The following is a 24,311-nucleotide window of genomic DNA, read 5'->3' as shown; positions in this document are numbered from 1 at the left end:
TTCTGTTAAGGTCCTGTGAGGTCGGCCATCTGACCACTGTACTCATCAGTAACGTCTGCAGTACGCTCTGCTCTTGCCCCTTCGTGTGTCTGGGGTTAGAGAAGCGTTGACCCCAATCAGAGGGCGCAATGGACGTCTGTAAAGGATCCTCTGGGTTGTTGGTTGCTTTTGAAGCCTAACGATTAGATTTGACCCAACTGGGGGGACTTTAGCAATTTACGTCTCTCAGTATAATCCCACTTACCTCCTTTCCATGTTTTAAACCTTGGCTAAATTCTCCAGGTTTAGGAGTTCTAGGCCTATTATATTCTACAGTGATTTTAAGTGATTGGACCTGTGCTGCTGGGCATAGTTGGAGCCTGTGTAAACTCTTCACTCCTCACAGTTGCCCTTAAAGCATTGTTCTAATTGTCCGGTCTCTATGTTGTGCCCTGAAAGCAGCTTTCTAATTGGTTTGTCTTTGTGTGCTGCTTGTAAGTAGTGTTGTAATTGGTCTGTTTCTCTCTGTGTTCCCGGAACAGCAGGATGTCAGTGAGTTTACACATAAGCTGTTGGACTGGTTGGAGGATGCCTTCCAGATGAAGGCAGAGGAGGACAGGTATGGAAAAACATCTCGCTAATGTCACACACATGATTTGTCAAAAAAGCACATGAAACACACACACACACGCTGTGATTAATTCTCCTAGGGGACAAAGGGACACATGCCCTCTCTGTGTTTTCATACAGTATGTACCGTAGTGACTTTAGTAACCATTTTATGAAGGTACCTGTGCAAAAGGGGCTAGGATCATTATTCATATAGCTTAAGAGGCCTAAACATCCTGCGCGCACTGTGACACCCCAATGAGTGTGTGTTTTGACTCTGACCTCTTTCCGTTCCCAGAGAGGGTGAGAAACCAAAGAACCCGATGGTTGAGCTGTTCTATGGCCGCTTCCAGGCTGTGGGGGTTCTGGAAGGTAAGAGAGGGAAGCAAACATGTTAGAACGCCCCTGGTGTAGGAGAATAGATGACTGGAGAGTGATTGAGAGATGAGGCTCAGCCGTCTGTAGCAGCAATGAGAGAGGGAGAGAGAGCCCTTGCCCCCGGTAATGAAAGGTGACCTTGTTTTAAAGATGCACTCTCAAACGTTTGTATAATTTCAGACAGTAGTTTTGAAAGTGGTGCTCACGAGCCAAAGGTTGTCCCTGTTTTTGTGTACTACGTCATCAAATTGTGTACTAGGTCATCCATTTCGTATGATATGTTTGTCCCAGAAATCGGTCTTCTCACAAATGTCTGTAGCGTCCAAACAGTTTGACCTACAAACTATTATGACCACTCTCATGAACACGATGCTGTTCTCACACAAGTGTCACAAGAATCGTCTGAAGGTGACCGGTACAGGTTTAAAAAAATGTATGGAAGTATGAAGGTAGTTTTGTGCCTACCCCCAAAAAGGGGTTAAATATCTCCTTGATATAGGACAGACACTTCAAAACCTTGATTCTTATAATTGATTTTTTTGACTGTCCTTTTTGCCATTTAGGAATGTTATATATATTTTTGTATACGTAAAGGGCTCCTAAAATTCTAAATCAAATAGCTAAATGATCCATCTTAACACAATGCCATATGTCAGCTTAGCCCCCCCAACCTCTTCGACTGTAAAGAAATATGTTACGAATTTGTTGTGCTTAAGAACCCGGAGGTCATCTTTAATGAGATGTGGCACATGTAAAAGTACCGGGGCTGCAGTGCATTGATCCTGGAGGACCTTGATGTCTGATTGACATTGTGCTAATTATGCATGACAATACTGGCTCAGAACCGCCAGACACAAAGCTGGACCAGCAAGGCAGCTTCTGCTCTTCTTATGACCTTAATGTTTCATTAGCATGTCCGCTAGCTTTCCCTCTCCACTCCCTGGGTTCTGTTTTTTTTCTTCTGGTCAGTCAGCACTCAGGTGCTGTGGTCAGCGCAGTGGGTCAGCTGAGGGTCTGTGCTGTATGTAGTCAGTTAGTGGATGTGATGGCAACATCTGGGTTCAAATGTTATTTGTCTTATTTGTTTGGTTGAGCTTGCCTGGCGCAATGGGCAGGGTTTATACCTTTTCCATTGGTCCATCTGGCATCCCAGGCAGGCTCAATCAAATGCTTTTAAGTATTTGAAACTAAACAAATCCTATTTGAAACCAGGCCTGGCTGATAAATTAGTGTGAAATGGGTCTCTCCTCTCTCACACACGCCTGGGCCACTTTCTCCCTAGCCTCCCCATATGGCACGTGCTCGCAAGCTAGGGCTAGGCCATGGAGGAATAGTACTGCATAATCGGGTTCAACTGCCTCTACCAAATCCCAGTGCTTCTTTAATTAGTTGTTGGTTATGGCCACAACTGTTATTGTGAGGTACATACAGTGAGGGGGGAAAGTATTTGATCCCCTGCTGATTTTGTACGTTTGCCCACTGACAAAGAAATGATCAGTCTATAATTTTAATGGTAGGTTTATTTGAACAGTGAGAGACAGAATAACAACAACAAAAAATTCCAGAAAAAACGCATGTCAGAAATGTTATAAATTGATTTTCATTTTAATGAGGGAAATAAGTATTTGACCCCTCTGCAAAACATGACTTAGTACTTTGAGGCAAAACCCTTGTTGGCAATCAGAGGTCAGACGTTTCTTGTAGTTGGCCACCAGGTTTTCACACATCTCAGGAGGGATTTTGTCCCACTCCTCTTTGCAGATCTTCTCGAAATCATTAAGATTTTGAGGCTGACGTTTGGCAACTCGAACCTTCAGCTCCCACCACAGATGTTCTATGGGATTAAGGTCTGGAGACTGGCTAGGCCACTCCAGGACCTTAATGTGCTTCTTCTTGAGCCACTCCTTTGTTGCCTTGGCCGTGTGTTTTGGGTCATTGTCATGCTGGAATACCCATCCACGACCCATTTTCAATGCCCTGGCTAAGGGAAGGAGGTTCTCACCCAAGATTTTACGGTACATGGCCCTGTCCATCATCCCTTTGATGCGGTGAAGTTGTCCTGTCCCCTTAGCAGAAAAACACCCCCAAAGCATAATGTTTCCACCTCCATGTTTGACGGTTGGGATTTTGTTCTTGGGGTCATAGGCAGCATTCCTCCTCCAATCACGGCGAGTTGAGTTGATGCCAAAGAGCTCCATTTTGGTCTCATCTGACCACAACACTTTCACCCAGTTGTCCTCTGAATCATTCAGATGTTCATTGGCAAACTTCAGACGGGCATGTATATGTGCTCTCTTGAGCAGGGGGACCTTGCGGGTCCTGCAGGATTTCAGTCCTTCACGGCATAGTGTGTTACCAATTGTTTTCTTGGTGACTATGGTCCCAGCTGCCTTGAGATCATTGACAAGATCCTACTGTGTAGTTCTGGGCTGATTCCTCACCATTCTCATGATCATTGCAACTCCACGAGGTGAGATCTTGCATGGAGCCCCAGGCCGAGGGTGATTGACAGTTCTTTTGTGTTTCTTCTGTGTTCTTTTGTTGTCACCTTCTCACCAAGCTGCTTGGCGATGGTCTTGTAGCCCATTCCAGCTTTGTGTAGGTCTACAATCTTGTCCCTGACATCCAGCTCTTTGGTCTTGGCCATGGTGGAGAGTTTGGAATCTGATTGATTGCTTCTGTGGACAGGTGTCTTTTATACAGGTAACAAACTGAGATTAGGAGCACTCCCTTTAAGAGTGTGCCCCTAATATCAGCTCGTTACCTGTACAAAAGACACCTGGGAGCCAGAAATCTTTCTGATTGAGAGGGGGTCAAATACTTATTTCCCTCATTAAAATGCAAATAAATGTAACAAATTTTGACATGCGTTTTTCTCGATTTTTCTGTCTCTCACTGTTCAAATAAACCTACCATTAAAATTATAGACTGATAATTTCTTTGTCAGTGGGCAAACGTACAAAATCAGCAGGGGATCAAATACCTTTTTCCCCTCACTGAGTTGGCACATTTCTGTGCTCCTGTTCCCTTCCTCACAGGAAAGAAGTTTGAGAACACAGAGATGTTCGGGCAGTACCCTCTGCAGGTGAATGGCTTTAAGGACCTGCACGAGTGTTTAGAGGCAGCCATGATCGAGGGGGAGATCGAGTCCCTACACTCATCTGCAGAGAACTCTGCCAAGTCTGGACAGGAGGTCAGTGCTGCTGCTCTCTGAGACACACCAACAACAACTGACAGTGAAGTTTGGCATTTTAACTGTAATAGATTTGTAAAAGGGAAAATGAAACTCAAAAACATCTTCCAAATCTATGGTTATTCACACAAAATGTACAGGCAAAAAGGAAGTACCATTATGCTACTGTTCAACTACCAAATGTTATCAGTAGCCCACTAAACTGTGATTGCTGATCCTGAACACTGGGGCCCCTCAGGGCTGTGTACTTAGTCCTCTCCTGTACTCCCTGTTCACCCACGACAGTGTGGCCAAACATGACTTAAACACCATTATTAAGTTTGCTGATCAAATCAAATCAAATGTATTTATATCGCCCTTCATACATCAGCTGATATCTCAAAGTGCTGTACAGAAACCCAGCCTAAAACCCCAAACAGCAAGCAATGCAGGTGTAGAAGCACGGCGGCTAGGAAAAACTCCCTAGAAAGGCCAAAACCTAGGAAGAAACCTAGAGGAACCAGGCTATGTGGGGTGGCCAGTCCTCTTCTGGCTGTGCCGGGTGGAGATTATAACAGAACATGGCCAAGATGTTCAAATGTTCATAAATGACCAGCATGGTCGAATAATAATAATAAGGCAGAACAGTTGAAACTGGAGCAGCAGCACGGCCAAGTGGACTGGGGACAGCAAGGAGTCATCATGTCAGGTAGTCCTGGGGCATGGTCCTAGGGCTCAGGTCCTCCGAGGGAGAGAAAGAAAGAGAGGAGGAGAGAATTAGAGAACGCACACTTAGATTCACACAGGACACCGAATAGGACAGGAGAAGTACTCCAGATATAACAAACTGACCCTAGCCCCCCGACGCATAAACTACAGCAGCATAAATACTGGAGGCTGAGACAGGAGGGGTTAGGAGACACTGTGGCCCCATCTGAGGACACCCCCGGACAGGGCCAAACAGGAAGGATATAACCCCACCCACTTTGCCAAAGCACAGCCCCCACACCACTAGAGGGATATCTTCAACCACCAACTTACCATCCTGAGACAAGGCTTAATATAGCCCACAAAGATCTCCGCCATGGCACAACCCAAGGGGGGGCGCCAACCCAGACAGGATGACCACATCAGTGAATCAACCCACTCAGGTGACGCACCCCTTCCAGGGACGGCATGAGAGAGCCCCAGTAAGCCAGTGACTCAGCCCCTGTAATAGGGTTAGAGGCAGAGAATCCCAGTGGATGACACAACAGTGGTAGGCCTGATCATCGACAATGATGAGACAGCCGAACAAGCCCCAATTAACATCGACAGGGCTTTAGTGGAGTGGGTCGAGAGTTTCAAGTTCATTGGTGTCCAAATGACCAACGAACTATCATGTTCAGTTGTGAAGAGGGCTCGACAACACCTTTTCCCCCCCAGGAGACTGAAAAGATTTGGCATGGGTCCCCAGAGCCTCAAAGTTCTACAGCTGCGCCATTGAGAGCATCCTGACTGGTTGCAACACCGCCTGGTATGGTAACTGCTCAGCATCTGACCGTAAGGCGTTACAGAGGGTAGTGTGTACGGCCAGTACATCACTGGGGCCAAGCTTCCTGCCATCCAGGACCAATATAATAGGCGGTGTCAGAGGAAAGCCTAAAAAATTGTCAGACTCCAGTCACCCAAGTCATAGACCGTTTTCTCTGCTACCGCACAGCAAGCGGTACCGGAGCGCCAAGTCTAGGACCAAAAGGCTCCTTAACAGCTTGTACTCCCAAGCCATAAGCCTGCTGAACAATTTAATCAAATGGCCACCAGACTATTTATATTGACCCCCCCTTTGTTTTGTACACTGCTGCTACTCGCTGTTTATTATCTATGCATAGTCAATTCATCCCCACCTACATGCCCCCTGTATATAGCCTCGTTGTTGTTATTGTGTTACTTTTATATTATTACTTTTTATTTTAGTCTACTTGGTAAATATTTTCTTAACTCTTCTTGAACTGCACTGTTGGTTAAGGGCTTGTAAGTAAGCATTTCACAGTAAAGACACACTTGTTGTATTCAGCGCATGTGACAAATAAAGTTTTATTTACAGTTGGAATCAGAAGTTTACATAGACTTAGGTTGGAGTCATTAAAACTCGTTTTTCAACCACTCCACAAATTTCTTGTTAACAATCTATAGTTTTGGCAAGTCTGTTAGGACATCTACTTTGTGTATTACACAAGTAATTTTTCCCACAATTGTTTACATTATTTTACTTATAATTCACAGTATCACAATTCTAGTGGGTCAGAAGTTTACATTACACTATGTTGACTGTGCCTTTAACCAGCTTCAAAAATTCCAGAAATGTATGTAATGGCTTTAGAAGCTTAACATCATTTGAGTCAGTTGGAGGTGTACCCGTGGATGTATTTCAAGGCCTACCTTCAAACTCAGTGCCTCTGCTTGACATCATGGGAAAATCTAAATAAATCCGCCAAGACCTCAGAAAAACAATTGTAGACCTCCACAAGTCTGGTTCATCCTTGGTAGCAATTTCCAAACGCCTGAAGGTACCACGTTCATCTGTACAAACAATAGTATGCAAGTATAAACACCTTGGGACCATGACCATACTTCCGGCGCCGACAGAGATGGCCGCCTCGCTTCGCGTTCCTAGGAAACTATGCAGTTTTTAGTTTTTTTTACGTGTTATTTCTTACATTAGTACCCCAGGTCATCTTAGGTTTCATTACATACAGTCGAGAAGAACTACTGAATATAAGATCAGCGTCAACTCACCATCACCAACTCACCGTACGACCAAGAATATGTTTTTCGCGACGCGGATCCTGTGTTCTGCCTTACAAACAGGACAACGGAATGGATCGCATGCAGCGACCCAAAAAAACGACTCCGAAAAAGAGGGAAACGCGGCGGTCTTCTGGTCAGACTCCGGAGATGGGCACCCCGTGAACCACTCCCTAGCATTCTTCTTGCCAATGTCCAGTCTCTAGACAACAAGGTTGATGAAATCCGAGCAAGGGTAGCATTCCAGAGGGACATCAGAGACTGTAACGTTCTGTGCTTCACGGAAACATGGCTCACTGGAGAGACGCTATCCGAAGCGGTGCAGCCAACGGGTTTCTCCACGCATCGCGCCGACAGAAACAAACACCTTTCTGGTAAGAAGAGGGGCGGGGGCGTATGCCTTATGGCTAACGAGACATGGTGTGATGAAAGAAACATACAGGAACTCAAATCCTTCTTTTCACCTGACTTAGAATTCCTCACAATCAAATGTAGACCGCATTATCTACCAAGAGAATTCTCTTCGATTATAATCACAGCCGTATATATCCCCCCCCAAGCAGACACATCGATGGCTCTGAACTAACTTTATTTAACTCTTTGCAAACTGGAAACAATTTATCCGGAGGCTGCATTCATTGTAGCTGGGGATTTTAACAAGGCTAATCTGAAAACAAGACTCCCTAAATTTTATCAGCATATCGATTGCGCAACCAGGGGTGGAAAAACCTTGGATCATTGTTACTCTAACTTCCGCGACGCATATAAGGCCCTGCCCCGCCCCCCTTTCGGAAAAGCTGACCACGACTCCATTTTGCTGATCCCTGCCTACAGACAGAAACTAAAACTAGAGGCTCCCACGCTGAGGTCTGTCCAACGCTGGTCCGACCAAGCTGACTCCACACTCCAAGACTGCTTCCATCACGTGGACTGGGATATGTTTCGTATTGCGTCAGATAACAACATTGACGAATACGCTGATTCGGTGTGCGAGTTCATTAGAACGTGCGTTGAAGATGTCGTTCCCATAGCAACGATTAAAACATTCCCTAACCAGAAACCGTGGATTGATGGCAGCATTCGCGTGAAACTGAAAGCGCGAACCACTGCTTTTAATCAGGGCAAGGTGTCTGGTAACATGACCGAATACAAACAGTGCAGCTATTCCCTCCGTAAGGCTATCAAACAAGCTAAGCGTCAGTACAGAGACAAAGTAGAATCTCAATTCAACGGCTCAGACACGAGGCATGTGGCAGGGTCTACAGTCAATCACGGACTACAGGAAGAAATCCAGCCCAGTCACGGACCAGGATGTCTTGCTCCCAGGCAGACTAAATAACTTTTTTGCCCGCTTTGAGGACAATACAGTGCCACTGACACGGCCTGCAACGAAAACATGCGGTCTCTCCTTCACTGCAGCCGAGGTAAGTAAGACATTTAAACGTGTTAACCCTCGCAAGGCTGCAGGCCCAGACGGCATCCCCAGCCGCGCCCTCAGTACATGTGCAGACCAGCTGGCCGGTGTGTTTACGGACATATTCAATCAATCCCTATACCAGTCTGCTGTTCCCACATGCTTCAAGAGGGCCACCATTGTTCCTGTTCCCAAGAAAGCTAAGGTAACTGAGCTAAACGACTACCGCCCCGTAGCACTCACTTCCGTCATCATGAAGTGCTTTGAGAGACTAGTCAAGGACCATATCACCTCCACCCTACCTGACACCCTAGACCCACTCCAATTTGCTTACCGCCCAAATAGATCCACAGACGATGCAATCTCAACCACACTGCACGCTGCCCTAACCCATTTGGACAAGAGGAATACCTATGTGAGAATGCTGTTCATCGACTACAGCTCGTCATTCAACACCATAGTACCCTCCAAGCTCGTCATCAAGCTCGAGACCCTGGGTCTCGACCCCGCCCTGTGCAACTGGGTACTGGACTTATATGCCATTTAGCTTCCTGACGGGCCGCCCCCAGGTGGTGAGGGTAGGTAACAACATCTCCTCCCCTCTGATCCTCAACACTGGGGCCCCACAAGGGTGCGTTCTGAGCCCTCTCCTGTACTCCCTGTTCACCCACGACTGCGTGGCCACGCACGCCTCCAACTCAATCATCAAGTTTGCGGACGACACAACAGTGGTAGGCTTGATTACCAACAACGACGAGACGGCCTACAGGGAGGGGCCTACAGGGAGGTGAGGGCCCTCGGAGTGTGGTGTCAGGAAAATAACCTCACACTCAACGTCAACAAAACTAAGGAGATGATTGTGGACTTCAGGAAACAGCAGAGGGAACACCCCCCTATCCACATCGATGGAACAGTAGTGGAGAGGGTAGCAAGTTTTAAGTTCCTCGGCATACACATCACGGACAAACTGAATTGGTCCACTCACACAGACAGCATTGTGAAGAAGGCGCAGCAGCGCCTCTTCAACCTCAGGAGGCTGAAGAAATTCGGCTTGTCACCAAAAGCACTCAAACTTCTACAGATGCACAAACGAGAGCATCCTGGCGGGCTGTATCACCGCCTGGTACGGCAACTGCTCCGCCCTCAACCGTAAGGCTCTCCAGAGGGTAGTGAGGTCTGCACAACGCATCACCGGGGGCAAACTACCTGCCCTCCAGGACACCTACACCACCCGATGTTACAGGAAGGCCATAAAGATCATCAAGAACATCAACCACCCGAGCCACTGCCTGTTCACCCCGCTATCATCCAGAAGGCGAGGTCAGTACAAGTGCATCAAAGCTGGGACCGAGAGACTGAAAAACAGCTTCTATCTCAAGGCCATCAGACTGTTAAACAGCCACCACTAACATTGAGTGGCCGCTGCCAACACACTGACACTGACTCAACTCCAGCCACTTTAATAATGGGAATTGATGGGAATGATGTAAATATATCACTAGCCACTTTAAACAATGCTACCTTATATAATGTTACTTACCCTACATTATTAATCTCATATGCATACGTGGTCCTTCTCATATGCAGAAGTGGTCCTTCTGTAGCTCAGTTGGTAGAGCATGGCGCTTGTAACGCCAGGGTAGTGGGTTCGATACCCTGGACCACCCATACGTAGAATGTATGCACACATGACTGTAAGTCGCTTTGGATAAAAGCGTCTGCTAAATGGCATATATTATTATATACTGTACTCTATCATCGACTGCATCCTTATGTAATACATGTATCGCTAGCCACTTTAACTATGCCACTTTGTTTACATACTCATCTTATATGTATATACTGTACTCGATACCATCTACTGTATCTTGCCTATGCTGCTCTGTACCATCACTCATTCATATATCCTTATGTACATATTCTTTATCCCCTTACACTGTGTATAAGACAGTAGTTTAGGAATTGTTAGTTAGATTACTTGTTGGTTATTACTGCATTGTCGGAACTAGAAGCACAAGCATTTCGCTACACTCGCATTAACATCTGCTAACCATGTGTATGTGACAAATAACATTTGATTTGATTGATTTGATTTGAGTCCTATATTGATATAACCTGAAAGACCACTCAGCAAGGAAGAAGCCACTGCTCAAAAATCGCCATAAAAAAGCCAGACTACAGTTTGCAATTGCACATGGGGACAAAAATCGTACTTTTTGGAGAAATGTCCTCTGGTCTGATGAAACAAAAACAGAACTGTTTGGCCATAATGACCATCGTTATGTTCGGAGGAAAAAGGGGGAGGCTGGCAAGCCGAAGAACACCATCCCAACCGTGAAGCATGGAGGTGGCAGCATCATGTTGTGGTGGTGCTTTGCTGCAGGAAGGACTGGTGCACTTCACAAAATACATGGCATCACGAGGTAAGAAAATTATGTTGATATATTATGTTGATATATTGAAGCAACATCTCAAGACATCAGTCAGGAAGTTAAACCTTGTCGCAAATGGGTCTTCCAAATGGACAATGACCCCAAGCATACTTCCAAAGTTGTGGCAAAATGGCTTAAGGACAACAAAGTCAAGGTATTGGAGTGGCCAGCACAAAGCCCTGAGCTCAATCCCATAGAAAATGTGTGGGCAGAACTGAAAATGCATGTGCGAGCAAGGAGGCCGACAAACCTGGCTCAGTTACACCAGCTCTGTCAGGAGGAATGTGCCAAAATTCACTCAATTTATTGTGGGAAGCTTGTGGAAAGCTACCCTTAAATGTTTGACCCAAGTTAAACAATTTAAAGGCAATGCTACCAAATACTAATTGAGCGCATGTAAACTTCTGTCCCACTGGGAATGTGATAAAATAAATAAAATCTGAATTAAATTATTCTCTCTACTATTATTCTGACATTTCACATTCTTTAAATAACGTGGTGATCCACATTCTTTAAATAACGTGGTGATCCTAAGACTGGGAATTTTTACTCGGATTAAATGTCAATAATTGAGTTGAGTTTAAATGTATTTGGCTAAGATGTATGTAAACTTCCGACTTCAATATTGACTGGCTTTCTTTTGGATGGTGGACCATTGTTGATACACGAGTGTGAAAAACCCAGCAGTGTTGCAGTTCTTGACACACTCAAATCGGTGCGCCTGGCATATACTACCATACCAAGTTCAAAGGCACTTAAATCTTGTCCATTCACACTCTGAATGGCACACACACACAATCCATGGCTGTCTTTCAAATTCAAAGTAGACAGCCCTCTGCCGTAAACCCTCAGCCCTTGAATGTTGTTTTACATCGTCACGTCCGAGTGTACCTTTAAATGTCCCTTGCCCAAACGAGAGAGAGTGATGATCAGAGAGGCAAGGTCCTTGGTGGAAATATTGTAGTTGAGCTTAAAAACAACCAACCTAAAGCTATTAATATACCTAGCAAGCTAACATAGCTAGGTAGCCCCCCTGTCAGGTAGCTAGCTACAGTTAACCATAGCTGGCCAGCTAGCTTTATAGTTTAGTAATATTTATTCCAATACATTTCAGAATTGCAAAAAATGCTTATGAATCTAGCAATGTTTTATAGACTCTTCACTATGAGACTAAGCCAATTTGCCAAATAAATAATATATAAACTCAGCAAAAAAAGAAACATCTTGTAACGGCGTTTGTTTGTCGAAAGAGAGTCGGACCGAAATGCAGTGTGGTGGTTACTCATGTCTTTAATGAAACAAATGACGATACATGAAATAACTTAATAAATACAAAAACAACAAACGGAACGTGAAAACCTATTACAGCCGATCTGGTGAACACTACACAGAGACAGGAACAATCACCCACGAAATACACAGTGAAACCCAGGCTACCTAAATACGGTTCCCCATCAGAGACAACAAGAATCACCTGACTCTGATTGAGAACCGCCTCAGGCAGCCAAGCCTAAACTAGACACACCCCTAATCAACCACAATCCCAATGCCTACAAAAACCCCAATACGACAACACAATAAACCCATGTCACACCCTGGCCTGAACAAATATATAACGAAAACACAAAATACAATGACCAAGGCGTGACACATCTCACTGTCAACTGCGTTTGTTTTCAGCAAACTTAAAGTGTAAAATATTTGTATGAACATAAGATTCAACAACTGAGACATAAACTGAACAAGTTCCACAGACGTGACTAACAGAAATGTAATAATGTGTCCCTGAATGAAGGGGGGGGTCAAAATAAAAAGAAACAGTCAGTATCTGGTGTGGCCACCAGCTGCATTAAGTACTGCAGTGCATTTCCTCCTCATGGACTGCTCACCAGGTTTGTCAGTTCTTGCTGTGAGATGTTCCACCAAGGCACCTGCAATTTCCAAGACATTTCTGGGGGGAATGGCCCAAGCCCTCTGATCCAACAGGTCCCAGATGTGCTCAATGGGACTGAGATCCGGGCTCTTTGCTGGCCCTGAAAGAACACTGACATTCCTGTCATGCAGGAAATCACGCACAGAAGTGAAGAGCACTATTTGCCACTCCTGTCTGGTCCAGCGACGGGTTTGTGCCCATAGGTGACGTTGTTGCCGGTGATGTCTGGTGAGGACCTGCCTTACAACAGGCCTACAAGCCCTCAGTCCAGCCTCTCTCAGCCTATCGAAGACAGTCTGAGCACTGATGGAGGGATTGTGTGTTCCTGGTGTAACTCGAGCAGTTGTTGTTGCCATACTGTATTTGTCCCGCAGGTGTGATGTTCGGATGTACCGATCCTGTGCAGGTGTTGTTACACGTGGTCTGCCACTGCGAGGACGGTCAGCTGTCCGTCCTGTCTCCCTGTAGCACTGTCTTAGCTGTCTCACAGTACGGACATTGCAAGTTATTGCTCTGGCCACATGTGCAGTCCTCATGCCTCCTTGCAGCATGCCTAAGGCACATTCACGCAGATGACCAGGGACCCTGGGCATCTTTCTTTTGGTGTTTTTCAGAGTCTGTAGAAAGGCCTCTAGTGTCCATAGTTTTCATAACTGTAACCTTAACTGCCTACCGTCTGTAAGCTGTTAGTCTCTTAACGACTGTTCCACAGGTGCATGCTCATTAATTGTTTTATGGTTCATTGAACAAATATGGGAAACAGTCTTTAAACCCTTTACCATACAGATCTGTGAAGTAAAAATCCATCTTTGAAAGACAGGGTCCTGAAAAGGACGTTTCTTTTTTTTGCTGAGTTTATATATGGACGGACGCTCAAATTTGTTGGTACCCCTCCACAAAAAACAAAGAATGTACAATTTAAATTGTTTATTACAGATTGTAATAGAAATCAGACTAAGATTTTTTTTTAGTCAACATAATGTTGTAAATAAAGAAACAAATTAAAATGGCATGGACAAAAATAATGGGACCCTTAACCTAATATTTTGTTGCACCACATTTCGAGGCAATCACCTCAAACATTTTCTGTTCTGCACCTGTTAACAGATAGTTTGGCCCACTCTTCCTGAGAAAACTGCCCCGGCTGTCTCAAGTTTGATGGGTGCCTTCTCCAGACTGCAAGTTTCAGCTCTTTCCATAGATGTTCGATAGGATGCAGACCGGGACTCATAGAAGGCCACTTCAGAATAGTCCAATATTTTGTTCTCATCCATTCTTGGGTGCGTTTTGCGTCATTATCCTGTTGGAGGACCCATGACCTGCTACTGAGCCAGAGCTTTCTGACACTGGGCAGTACATTTCGCTCCAGAATGCCTTGGTAGTTTTGAGATTTCATTGTGCCCTGCAAAGATTCATGGCACCCTGTGCCAGGTGCAGCAAAGCGGCCCCAAAACATAACTGAGCCTCCTCCATGTTTCACTGTGGGTATGGTGTTCTTTTTTGGGAATCTTAATTTTTTTCGTCTGTGAACATAGAGCTGAATGTGACTTGCCAAAAAGATCCAGTTTTAACTCATCTGTCCAAAGGACATTCTCCCAGAAGGATTGTGGCTTGTCAATATGGATTTTAGTAAATTCCAGTCTGGCTTTTTTTATGTTTTTCCTCCTGGGTCTTCTTCCATGGAGCCCACTTTTGCTCAAAGTGACAGATTATGCGATCAGAGACTGACAAACCTTCACCTTGGAGTTCAGTTTGTATCTCATTGGCAGTTATGCTTAGTTCTTTTTCTACCATTTGCACTATCCTTCTGTTCAATCTGGGGTCGATTTGCCTCTTGTTGCTACACCCAGGGAGGTTGGCTACAGTTCCATGGACCTTAAACTTCTTAATAATATTTGCAACTGTTGTCACAGGAACATCAAGCTGCTTGGAGATGGTCTTGTAGCCTTTATCTTTACCATGCTTGTCTATTATTGTCTTTCTGATCTCCTCAGACAAATCTCTCCTTAGCTTTCTCTGGTCCATGTTCAGTGTGGTGCACACAATGATACCAAACAGCACAGTGACTACTTTACTCTGGTCCATGTTCAGTGTGGTGCACACAATGATACCAAACAGCACAGTGACTACTTTACTCTTGTCCATGTTCAGTGTGGTGCACACAATGATACCAAACAGCACAGTGACTACTTTACTCCATTTAAATAGGCTGAATGACTGATTACAAGATTGGAGACGTGTGATACTAATTAAAGAAAATGTATTAGTTTGAAATATCACTATTCCAATTATTTATTATCTTTTCTAAGGGGTACCAACAAATGTGTCCAGGCCATTTTCGAATATCTTTGTAAAATAAGCAATAAGCAATAATTAATCTCTTTTCACAGCTTCTTTGCTTTATTTTTTGACATACCAAAGGCATGCAAGTATACATGACAAAATAGCTTTTAATTCCATCGCTTTTCAGAAGGAATTGTTTCAATGAGCTGTAAGTGTACCAACAAGTAATTGTGTGTGTTAGGGATGCACGATATATCGGTGAACATATCGGAATCGGACGATATTAGGTAAAAATGCCAACATCGCTATCGGCCCGATGTCTAGTTTAACGCCGATGTCAAAGCCACCGTGCATACCTATATGATGTAGGTACAGGATGTAAAGACGCCACGTAAAATGTTGCGCTACATGTGCAACACAGCATTCTAACCTAGCCCACAATGTCTGCTGTGTGGATTGAGCAGTCAACAAGTTGAGCAGTCCTTTGACAACTCAAAGTCGAAATCCATTAAAGCCAAGATAATGGAATTCATTGCCCTTGACAATCAATCGTTCTCTGTCCTGGGTGATGTTGGCTTTCGCCGACTGATCGAGCACTGGTACACACTACCAAGTGTATTTTTCCGATGATGTTGCCCTACCGGAGTTACACAGTAATAGCGTCACTGCCATTAGCTTCATGACATACATACTATGGAACTCCGTTTGGTTCTTTTTTTGTGTGTCAGAAAAGATACAGTAGCACTGTCAAAGCTGTACAAAAAAGTCTGCAAACACCAGCCACGAACAATGTGTTTACAATAGCGCGTTGGTAAAAAGCATAATTTGTTCAATCCCCAACTTCAGGGGTAGCTAGCTTTAACTTGCTACCTAGCTAGCACCAATACAACCAGCCTGAAAACAATGACCAGTAAAAACTGCAGTCATTTTCATTATTCTTAGCAATGATTTAGGAATCCTTGTAAGTATTAGCTAGGTAGCCACTTGTTGTGCACCTATTGAATTTCAGTTCATGAAAATAAATAGCTAGCCAGCTACTTAACCCTGTTGCCCAAACTTAACGTTATAAGCAGCCAACTAGCTTCATCTGGCTAGTGAAGCTCGACCAGCCCGGATTATAAGGATTAGGCACAATAGTGGAATTTGCAGTTTGCCTTCAAAATAAAAGTAGGTAATTGACAGTGATGCAAATGAATACAAATAGTAGTACTTTAATTTTGAAGGCTAAGCGCAAAGCCAACTACTATGGCTAATCCTTATTGTGGCTAGCTTCACATAGATGGGTCTGACCACCATTAATCAAATAAGAACTGTCTTATAAATTAGGGTTATTTTAGGTGACACCTAGCAATATAGTTAGCTAGCTAACTATAACTACTGAAACTTTGTCGTTTTGCTATGTTTTTGGTGAAGAACTAGTTTGCATCCATGAGCTACCTAGCTTTTTATATGACCAGCACTGTAGGTGCGCTAAACAACTTTACCAGCATCATAGCATACGTATCGATGAATCGTTGTGACATATGAAATACGAGTGATTGTGTAATAACTACGTAAAAAATGTATCAACGCATTAAATTATTATTTGAAGTACAGTTATATTTAGGTCCTGAGTGGTCAACAAGCTTATTTGACACGTCAAACAAATAGTGTTGTTTGACGTGCATCTTTTTTTGACATGCAAAGACCCAAATAGCGTTCCATAGAAATCCGACTGAACAAATGAACAACGAAACAGCACAGTAAATAAGTGAAGGAAATGGGTTTTGATTATGTTTTACTGGTAATGGGGACATATGTAAATGTCAGCAAAATAACTTTTGTGTGTGTGTGTGTAACCTTTATTTAACTAGGCAAGTCGGTTAAGAACAAATTCTTATTTACAATGACGACCCGGACGACGCTGGGCCAATTTTACGCTGCCCTATGAGACTCCCAATCATGGCTGGATGTGATACAGCCTGGATTCGAACCAGGGACTGTAGTGACTCCTCTTGCACTGAGATGCAGTGCCGTAGACCGCTGTGTGTGTGTGTTAATGCTTAAAAGGCCCCTAAAAGTTTAAATATCGGGTATCATTTTTTTGGCAAGGAAAATATCAGATATCGCTCTCGGCCAAAAATGAAATTTCAGTGCATCACTAGTGTATATGTTTTAGCAAGCTAGCTTCATACTTTTTTATGACATGCCGAAACTTCACGGCCACCTGAGTTTGACATGTGACTACAGTTTGCATTGAATTGTGAGTCATATCAACCCTGCAAGTGAAAAGTTGTTCACTTGCTTCCTCGAGCTAAATTGATGGCCGAGGGGGCAAAGTTAGTGAATTGGACCTCTTAAGATGGCAGTCAAACTGTATCTGGTTTCGATGGGGATTCCCCCGAGGGAAAGTGGATAGCGTAAGGGCTGAGGGGGTAAAAATGTGTTTGGACCGCAGCCCGTTTTCTCAATTGTCTCGAGGCTTAAAAATCTTTTAAGCCGTCTCCTCCCCTTCATCTACAATGATTGAAGTGGACTTAACAGGTGTAAGGGATCATAGCTTTCACCTGGTCAGTCTGTCATGGAAAGAGCAAGTGTTCCTAATGTTTTGTACACAGTGTATATACCATTATTTATGTCTGCTTGGACATAAATAATAGACTGGAGACACAACAATATTAGTGGGACAGGCGAGTCATGTAGGAATGATTTCTAAACACGCTACTCAAGACTAATCATTAAGAAGGGTCCAATTAAAACATTCTAAAATGTGGTGTTTATGGAAAACCAATGACTCATATGACCTATTTTAGAAAACGGGAACTAAATTATAATGACATATTTGGTATTTCCCCATCAGCACTGGTTTACCGAACTTCCTCCTGTCTTGACCTTTGAACTGTCGAGATTTGAGTTCAACCAAGCCCTGGGTCGACCTGAGAAGATCCACAACAAGCTGGAGTTCCCCTCCATGCTGTACATGGACAGGTAAGGAAAATGTCATTCAACTTGCATATCAAAAAATGTTTTTGTGTGTTTAGGGCCTTTTTCTCTGACCCAGATTAAGTATATTCCTGGCCTAAAAAACACATTCAATGGAGATTCTCTATTGAGAAGGTATTTCAGTTCAGGAGAGGAATTTATAAACTTGTATGATTTCTGTTGTATTTCGTCAGGTATATGGACAGGAACCGAGAGATCACCAGGATTAAACGAGAGGAGATCAGGAGACTGAAAGAGCAACTGACTTTACTTCAACAGCGTCTGGAGAGGTACAGTAAACTGAGCTATGCTGTCACACACACACACATAGGGGGGGGGGTGTAAACCATTAATAATTATATAACTATTTATTGACAGACCGGTTTGGGTTTTCACTTTACCTTCTACAAGGGTATTTTAATGTTTGATTTCTTACATTAAAATAATTCCTTACTGACAACAATGGCGCTCAACCATTTTTATAGTAAGAAAACTGCTAGCTAACTTTCTAGCACAACAAGTCAACAAGTTCAGGAGGGCAAGCTTGTCAAATAGATCCCTAGAAATCGTCCAACTACCTCTAGCGACAAAAGTAAGAACTGCAATTGAAGCCAAAAATATAGAGCAGAATAATTATTCTCCATAAATGTAATGTTTTTTAAAAATGAAATGGAGGCATACTAAGACGAAATAAAACGTGACACTGTGTACGGTTACATGCACACACTAATGCAATTATTGTGGATAGTCAGATTTAATATAGTTTGTTTAAAATGTTAATATGATTTTGGGCCTCCCGAGTGCCACAGTGGTCTAAGATGTCACTACAGACCCGGGTTCAATTCCGGGCTGTTTCACAACCGGCTGTGATCGGGAGTCCTATAGGGTGGCGTACAATTGGCCCAGTGTCCTCCTACTGTCATAATCCGTTTTAATATCAAACTATTAGTGTGCATGATGAAGGACATTAAGAAGTTTTATAAAAATTATTGAATGGAACAAATAACTGTAAATGGTAACCATTGGTTGAGTACCAGATTTTGATTCCTATGTAATGTTCTATGAATAAGACGGTCAGTTTTGTCCTCCTATTATTTTTTGTGAAAGTTTGGTTGAGCAGTATGGAGAAAGCCTATTAAAACCACTACCCATACAGCATATTTAGAAATGTTATTCAGAGACATTATATACCATCAAAAATATTAGATATTTTGATCCTATCGCCCAGCCCTAACACGTATACACCTACACACACACCTCTTTACTTTCTTACGTTGATAAACTATCAAAATGACTGGTCATTCCCTAGCAACAGTCATAGCAACAATACAATACCCACTCCTGGAGACAAAACAGAACAGTGTAATCATTAACAGCTGATTTCTATTTCTGGCATTGTTGGTATGTACAACATGTCCCCAGCAGTCACATTCTGTTCAGAATTTCATACTTTTGTAATGCATTTAACATTTTATAATGCTGTTATGGTGTTTGTAGAGGCTCTTTCACTTTAGTCTTTCATCCTCTCTCTTCCCTCACTCTCTCTCTCTCCCAGGTATCTGAGCTATGGCTCTGGTCCCAAGAGGTTTCCTCTGGCAGATGTCCTGCAGTACGCCATGGAGTTTGCCTCCAGTAAGCCAGTCTGCACCTCTCCCTTGGAGGACATCGACACGTCAGCACCACCCGGTGGCACAACGGGGCAGCTGCTGCCTGCTCTAAGGCAAGTCATGCAACACCATGCAGCTACAACCGCTCCTTGTGTTAGGAATAAAGTGTACATGTTTCTGATACCTTTTTTCCCCCAGTAATTCTGTCTGATTGAACTGTTAAATAAGTGGGATTCAGAAGTACAGAGTTGTGGTTTTAACTTCACACTCGTCTGCACCTGACATTACAGCACAGCCGAACAGGGTCCCTCCTGCACTCTTCCAGAGGGTTTGTCCCCCGCCCCCACCCAAGCTCCCTCCACCCAGCAGAGGGTGCCCATCCACAAGCCCTTCACCCAGTCCCGACTGCCCCCTGACCTGCCCATGCACCCAGCCCCACGCCACATCACTGAGGAGGAGCTCCGGGTGCTGGAGGGCTGCCTGCACCGCTGGAGGAGTGAGGTGGAGAACGACACCCATGGTACGAGGTCTTGTTTACCTCTATCTGTCTCATATGCTCTCAAGCACACAAATATATTCATTCTAATGATGGGTTGATTTTGCTTCTCCAGATCTTCAGGGCAGCATATCCAGAATCCACAGAACCATCGAGCTGATGTATTCTGACAAGTCCATGATGCAGGTAAGAGATGCCCTGCCCAAACCTGAGGAACCACCTTCAAAAAAAGAAAAACATTTTTCACTGGCTATAATACTTAAACACCAAATGGAGGTGTTATTGTCTTTATTTGAGAGCACTCACATTTAACACACATTGAGTTAACACAAGTCAGGTGATTGCATTGGGTTTCTGGTCACCCCCCCCCCCCTGCTGGCTACCAGGTTCCGTTCCGGCTGCATGCGGTGCTGGTGCACGAGGGCCAGGCTAACGCTGGCCATTACTGGGCCTACATCTACGACCCCCACCAGCAGCGCTGGATGAAGTACAATGACATCTCGGTCACCAAATCCTCCTGGGAGGAGCTGGTCAGGGACTCGTTCGGAGGCTACCGTAACGCCAGCGCCTACTGCCTCATGTACATCAACGACAAGAAGCCTTTCCTCATAGAAGGTAGCTACCGCTCACTGTAGATAAATATGTTTATTTGGCTTTTGCCTTTCTTGTTATGGTATACTGTATTTTCTTTGTTCTTGTGTTAAAAAGCAGTAATTGCAGCTCTAATCACTATCCTTTGAGTATGTAATTAGGACATGGGCAAGCTTGTTGGTTATTCTTAGGGCTGTTTATGCTGTACGTGCACATGCCTTTCCATTTCTGAGCATGTTTATAATATACTGTTAAAGGAATTTAATTCCTATATGTTCATCAACCAATTAAAACACTCTGCCCATTTCTAAGAAACTTATTTGCATAAAATGGACAGAGCTAAGTCTCAAAATCTATCAATAGCATTTATTCTCGAGAGTACTGATCATAATACAACGTACATTGGTTTATATCTCATTTCGTCATAGCATTTTGAATGCTGCTCCTCCTTCTCTCTGATACAATGGCAATATAGTTCACAAGCCTTCCCACATTGTCTGCCACCTGTTAAACAATCTACTACAAGCCCAAGGTCTCTCCCCTCCCTGGGTAGAGACAGGATGTCCTGTAAGGAACACAGCTCCATTAGTTTCTAACAAGGAACAGACAGTCCTTCTAATTCTGGATGAAAACTACACACATTACATTCAGTATTATGATTCATACATCCATACAGTAAAATAGTAGTATTCTGTTTAGTCATAGTTCCGATATGTATACATTTATAATTTAGTCATTATTCATAAAAATCCCTTAACATATACACCTGGTGACTGTAGCTGACTGCCTGGTTGTGTTTGTGTCTCTGCAGAGGAGTTTGATAAGGAGACGGGTCAGATGCTGAGTGGTCTTGATAAGCTCCCTTCGGACCTGAAGACCTACGTGAAGGAGGACAATGGCCTGTTTGACAAGGAGATCGAGGAGTGGGACACCCTGCAGGCACGCAAGGCCCAGCAGGAGAAGCTGGCCCTGGCCGCAGCTACTGCAGCAGCAGAAACAACAACATCCCCTCAACCTATGAGCACAGAGCCCAGTCCACCAGACAGCTGGGGTGAGGAGTCTTCTCTACAACAATTAAACACTACTGAGCTGGTCTGGTTACGCCTTGACCAAAGTTTCTGGACGTGTGAAAATAACATTTCCAGGCCAGCACAATAGTGTGTAAATTATATTAGGCAGATTGAAAAATGTCATGAGTCTGAGACTTGTACTTCCATTGCAGTGTTGGGTTATGTGTTTGTGTCCGTGTGTGGTTCCTCCAGGCCCTCAGCAGGACCCAGAGTACATGGAGCAGCCGTCCCCCACAGATGACTCCAAGCACCTGCAGGAGGACACAGAGAGGGCCATCTCCAAGGCTGCAGCCGAGAAGCAGGAGGAGAGGAGCCCTGAGGGACTGCTTACTGCAGTAAGACCAAACATCTCTCACACACACTGTCACGTAGAGTAGGCCAGAAGGCTATACTGGAAAATCTAACCTCTATCAAAATAAAAAGATGGCGGAGCCGCAAAAGTTATTCTGTGTAAGGGTGTTTATTTACATAGTGATTCCGGAACATAAACAACAGTACTGCCATCAAACATATACCTTATGGGCCAGCTAAAAACAATGCTACCCCACCCACAGCTCAATCCAAAATGCCTCCCCATGAACTGAAAGAGAAGCTCCTTTTATAGGGCTAGCACCTCCCCTCAGAACAATCAACCCTAATTAATTAAGCAATTACCTAGTCAAACCTACATTTTCCATTAACTAAACATACTAAAGGATATACATTGCAACATGTTTTGTAAACAATATCACCACATAACATTTACAAAATTACATCACTACTGACGGTGTCTTTTTTAATATGCCCATTTACATTAATGAGCCATTTGGGACAGGCACTAGAAAGTCAGCCCAATTCCCTTAGCTCGGGTCCTTATCCAGCATACCCGGAAGCTAGAGAGAGGTACAAAAACAAACAAAGCGCTCATCCACAACATAGATAAGTATAATACATATTACTTATATTACAAATGAACACTGACAAGTGTGAAATGTATGTACTATGACAGAAGTTAATGTGTGTCGACCCACATTGTTAACTTATCTTATAACGGAGGAGTGATGAATGTGTACGTGCGTTAAAGAACCAAATGCCGCCCGCGACCAGTGACGGACTTCTATGTCTCCTTGGAGCGGGTGCTGCAGGTCGTGGTGGGCCCCCTTTATGTGCATCAAGGTACTGCAGTGCAAGCTTGGCCGCCATAAGCCAGTCTTTGGGCTCGTGCTCTCGGACCCAGGTTCGAATGTCGTGTGGTAGAACTTGTAGAAGTTGCTCGAGGATTATGACCTCACCGATTTTGTCCTGTGTTTTCTCCTTTGTCGAACCCATTGTCGGTAGAGACCCTTAAGGCGGTGGTACGTCTCTGTCGACGACTCACCGGATGGCGTCGATGCAGCTCTGAAGCGTTGGCGGTAGGTCTCTGGGTAGATGTCGAACTTCACCAGCAGCGCTTCCTTCAAGCCCTTGTAGACATTGGACAGCCCCTCATCCAATGCTGTGTAAGCATCTAAGGCCTTACCAATGAGCAATGGGACAAGCCTGCAGGCCCACTCTACCTCTGGCCAATGCCACGTCTTGGCCATGCGCTCAAACCTCAGCCGGTAGTTTTCAATGTCCTCCCCCTGCTGGTATGAGGGCATCTTTGGCTCCTTCCTCAGGAATGCTGGAAGATGGATGTTAAACACTGCTGGACTAGTCTTCTGGTGCTGGGGCTGGCCTCATTACTGCTTGGGGATCCTGCTGTGGAGTTGAAGTCCCTGCTGCGTTGAGCCTTTGTCGTCATGGGGTTGGCAGACCCAATCTTTGGCTCTCACTGACGAGTTCTGCTTGGTGAGGACCTGTGAGGATAGATTGGCATAGACCCTGGAACTCCTGCTTGAGGTCTTCGTCCCTCCTCTCAAGGCAGGTGAACAGTTGCTGGAAAAGGGTTACCATTGTTGGGTGTGGTTCTGGTCCTCCAACTGTTCCTTCAGTCAGCTGGTCTTTTATGGCTGTATCTGCTGGTTCAACCGGTAGCTCAAACGGTTCTGGTTGTGTTTTGCCCCTTGGTTGGGCTCCTAGTTTCTCATACTTGACCTCTTCTTCACCAGACGATTCCATGGTATTCCACCCCGGTTCAACTTTAGGTACCGTTTCTGACAGTTGATGCTGCTGCTGAGAACGCAATCCTGTACGCATTCCTTTACCTCTCTTCTTGGAACTCACTGATTTGCAGTGTGCCATCCCACCATATGTCACGTAGAGTAGGCCAGAAGGCTATACTGGAAAACCTAACCTCTATCAAAATAAAAAAAGATGCTGGAGCTGCAAAAGTTCTTCTCTGCAAGGGTATTTATTTACAAAGTGATTCCGGAACAAAAACAACTGTACTGCCATCAAACATATACCTTATATGCCAGCTAAAAACAATGCTACCCCATCCACAGCTCAATCCAAAATGCCTCCCCATGAACTGAAAGAGAGGCTCCGTTTTGTAGGGCTAGCCCCTCCCCTCAGAACAATTAACCCTAATTAATTAAGCAATTACCTAGTCAAACCTTCATTTTCCATTAACTAAACATACTAAAGGATATACATTGCAACACGTTTTTTAAACAATATCACCACATAACATTTACAA

At 44.2% G+C, this 24,311-nt stretch overlaps 1 protein-coding gene across 9 annotated transcripts in view; it reads left to right on the top strand.

Moving 5' to 3' along the window:
* LOC118391183 (ubiquitin carboxyl-terminal hydrolase 25-like) overlaps window positions 1-24,311 on the top strand; it is a 54,081-nt gene that overhangs the window by 15,086 nt on the left and 14,684 nt on the right. For 8 of the 9 annotated variants that reach the window (XM_035782295.2, XM_035782294.2, XM_035782292.2 and 5 more), the window contains exons 8-18: window positions 522-598; window positions 887-960; window positions 4,005-4,159; window positions 17,827-17,954; window positions 18,143-18,238; window positions 19,504-19,668; window positions 19,846-20,075; window positions 20,167-20,237; window positions 20,438-20,666; window positions 21,454-21,693; window positions 21,905-22,047. In XM_035782295.2, coding sequence (XP_035638188.1) covers window positions 522-598; window positions 887-960; window positions 4,005-4,159; window positions 17,827-17,954; window positions 18,143-18,238; window positions 19,504-19,668; window positions 19,846-20,075; window positions 20,167-20,237; window positions 20,438-20,666; window positions 21,454-21,693; window positions 21,905-22,047 — 1,608 coding nt within the window. The remainder of the gene's footprint in view (window positions 1-521; window positions 599-886; window positions 961-4,004; window positions 4,160-17,826; window positions 17,955-18,142; window positions 18,239-19,503; window positions 19,669-19,845; window positions 20,076-20,166; window positions 20,238-20,437; window positions 20,667-21,453; window positions 21,694-21,904; window positions 22,048-24,311) is intronic. The other variant, XM_035782293.2, reaches the window with a different exon arrangement.

Source organism: Oncorhynchus keta, chromosome 12 (genome assembly GCF_023373465.1).
Source record: "Oncorhynchus keta strain PuntledgeMale-10-30-2019 chromosome 12, Oket_V2, whole genome shotgun sequence".
Classification (NCBI taxonomy): domain Eukaryota; kingdom Metazoa; phylum Chordata; class Actinopteri; order Salmoniformes; family Salmonidae; genus Oncorhynchus; species Oncorhynchus keta.
Note: the sequence above shows the minus strand (reverse complement) of the source record. Positions and strands in the feature narration are given on the sequence as shown.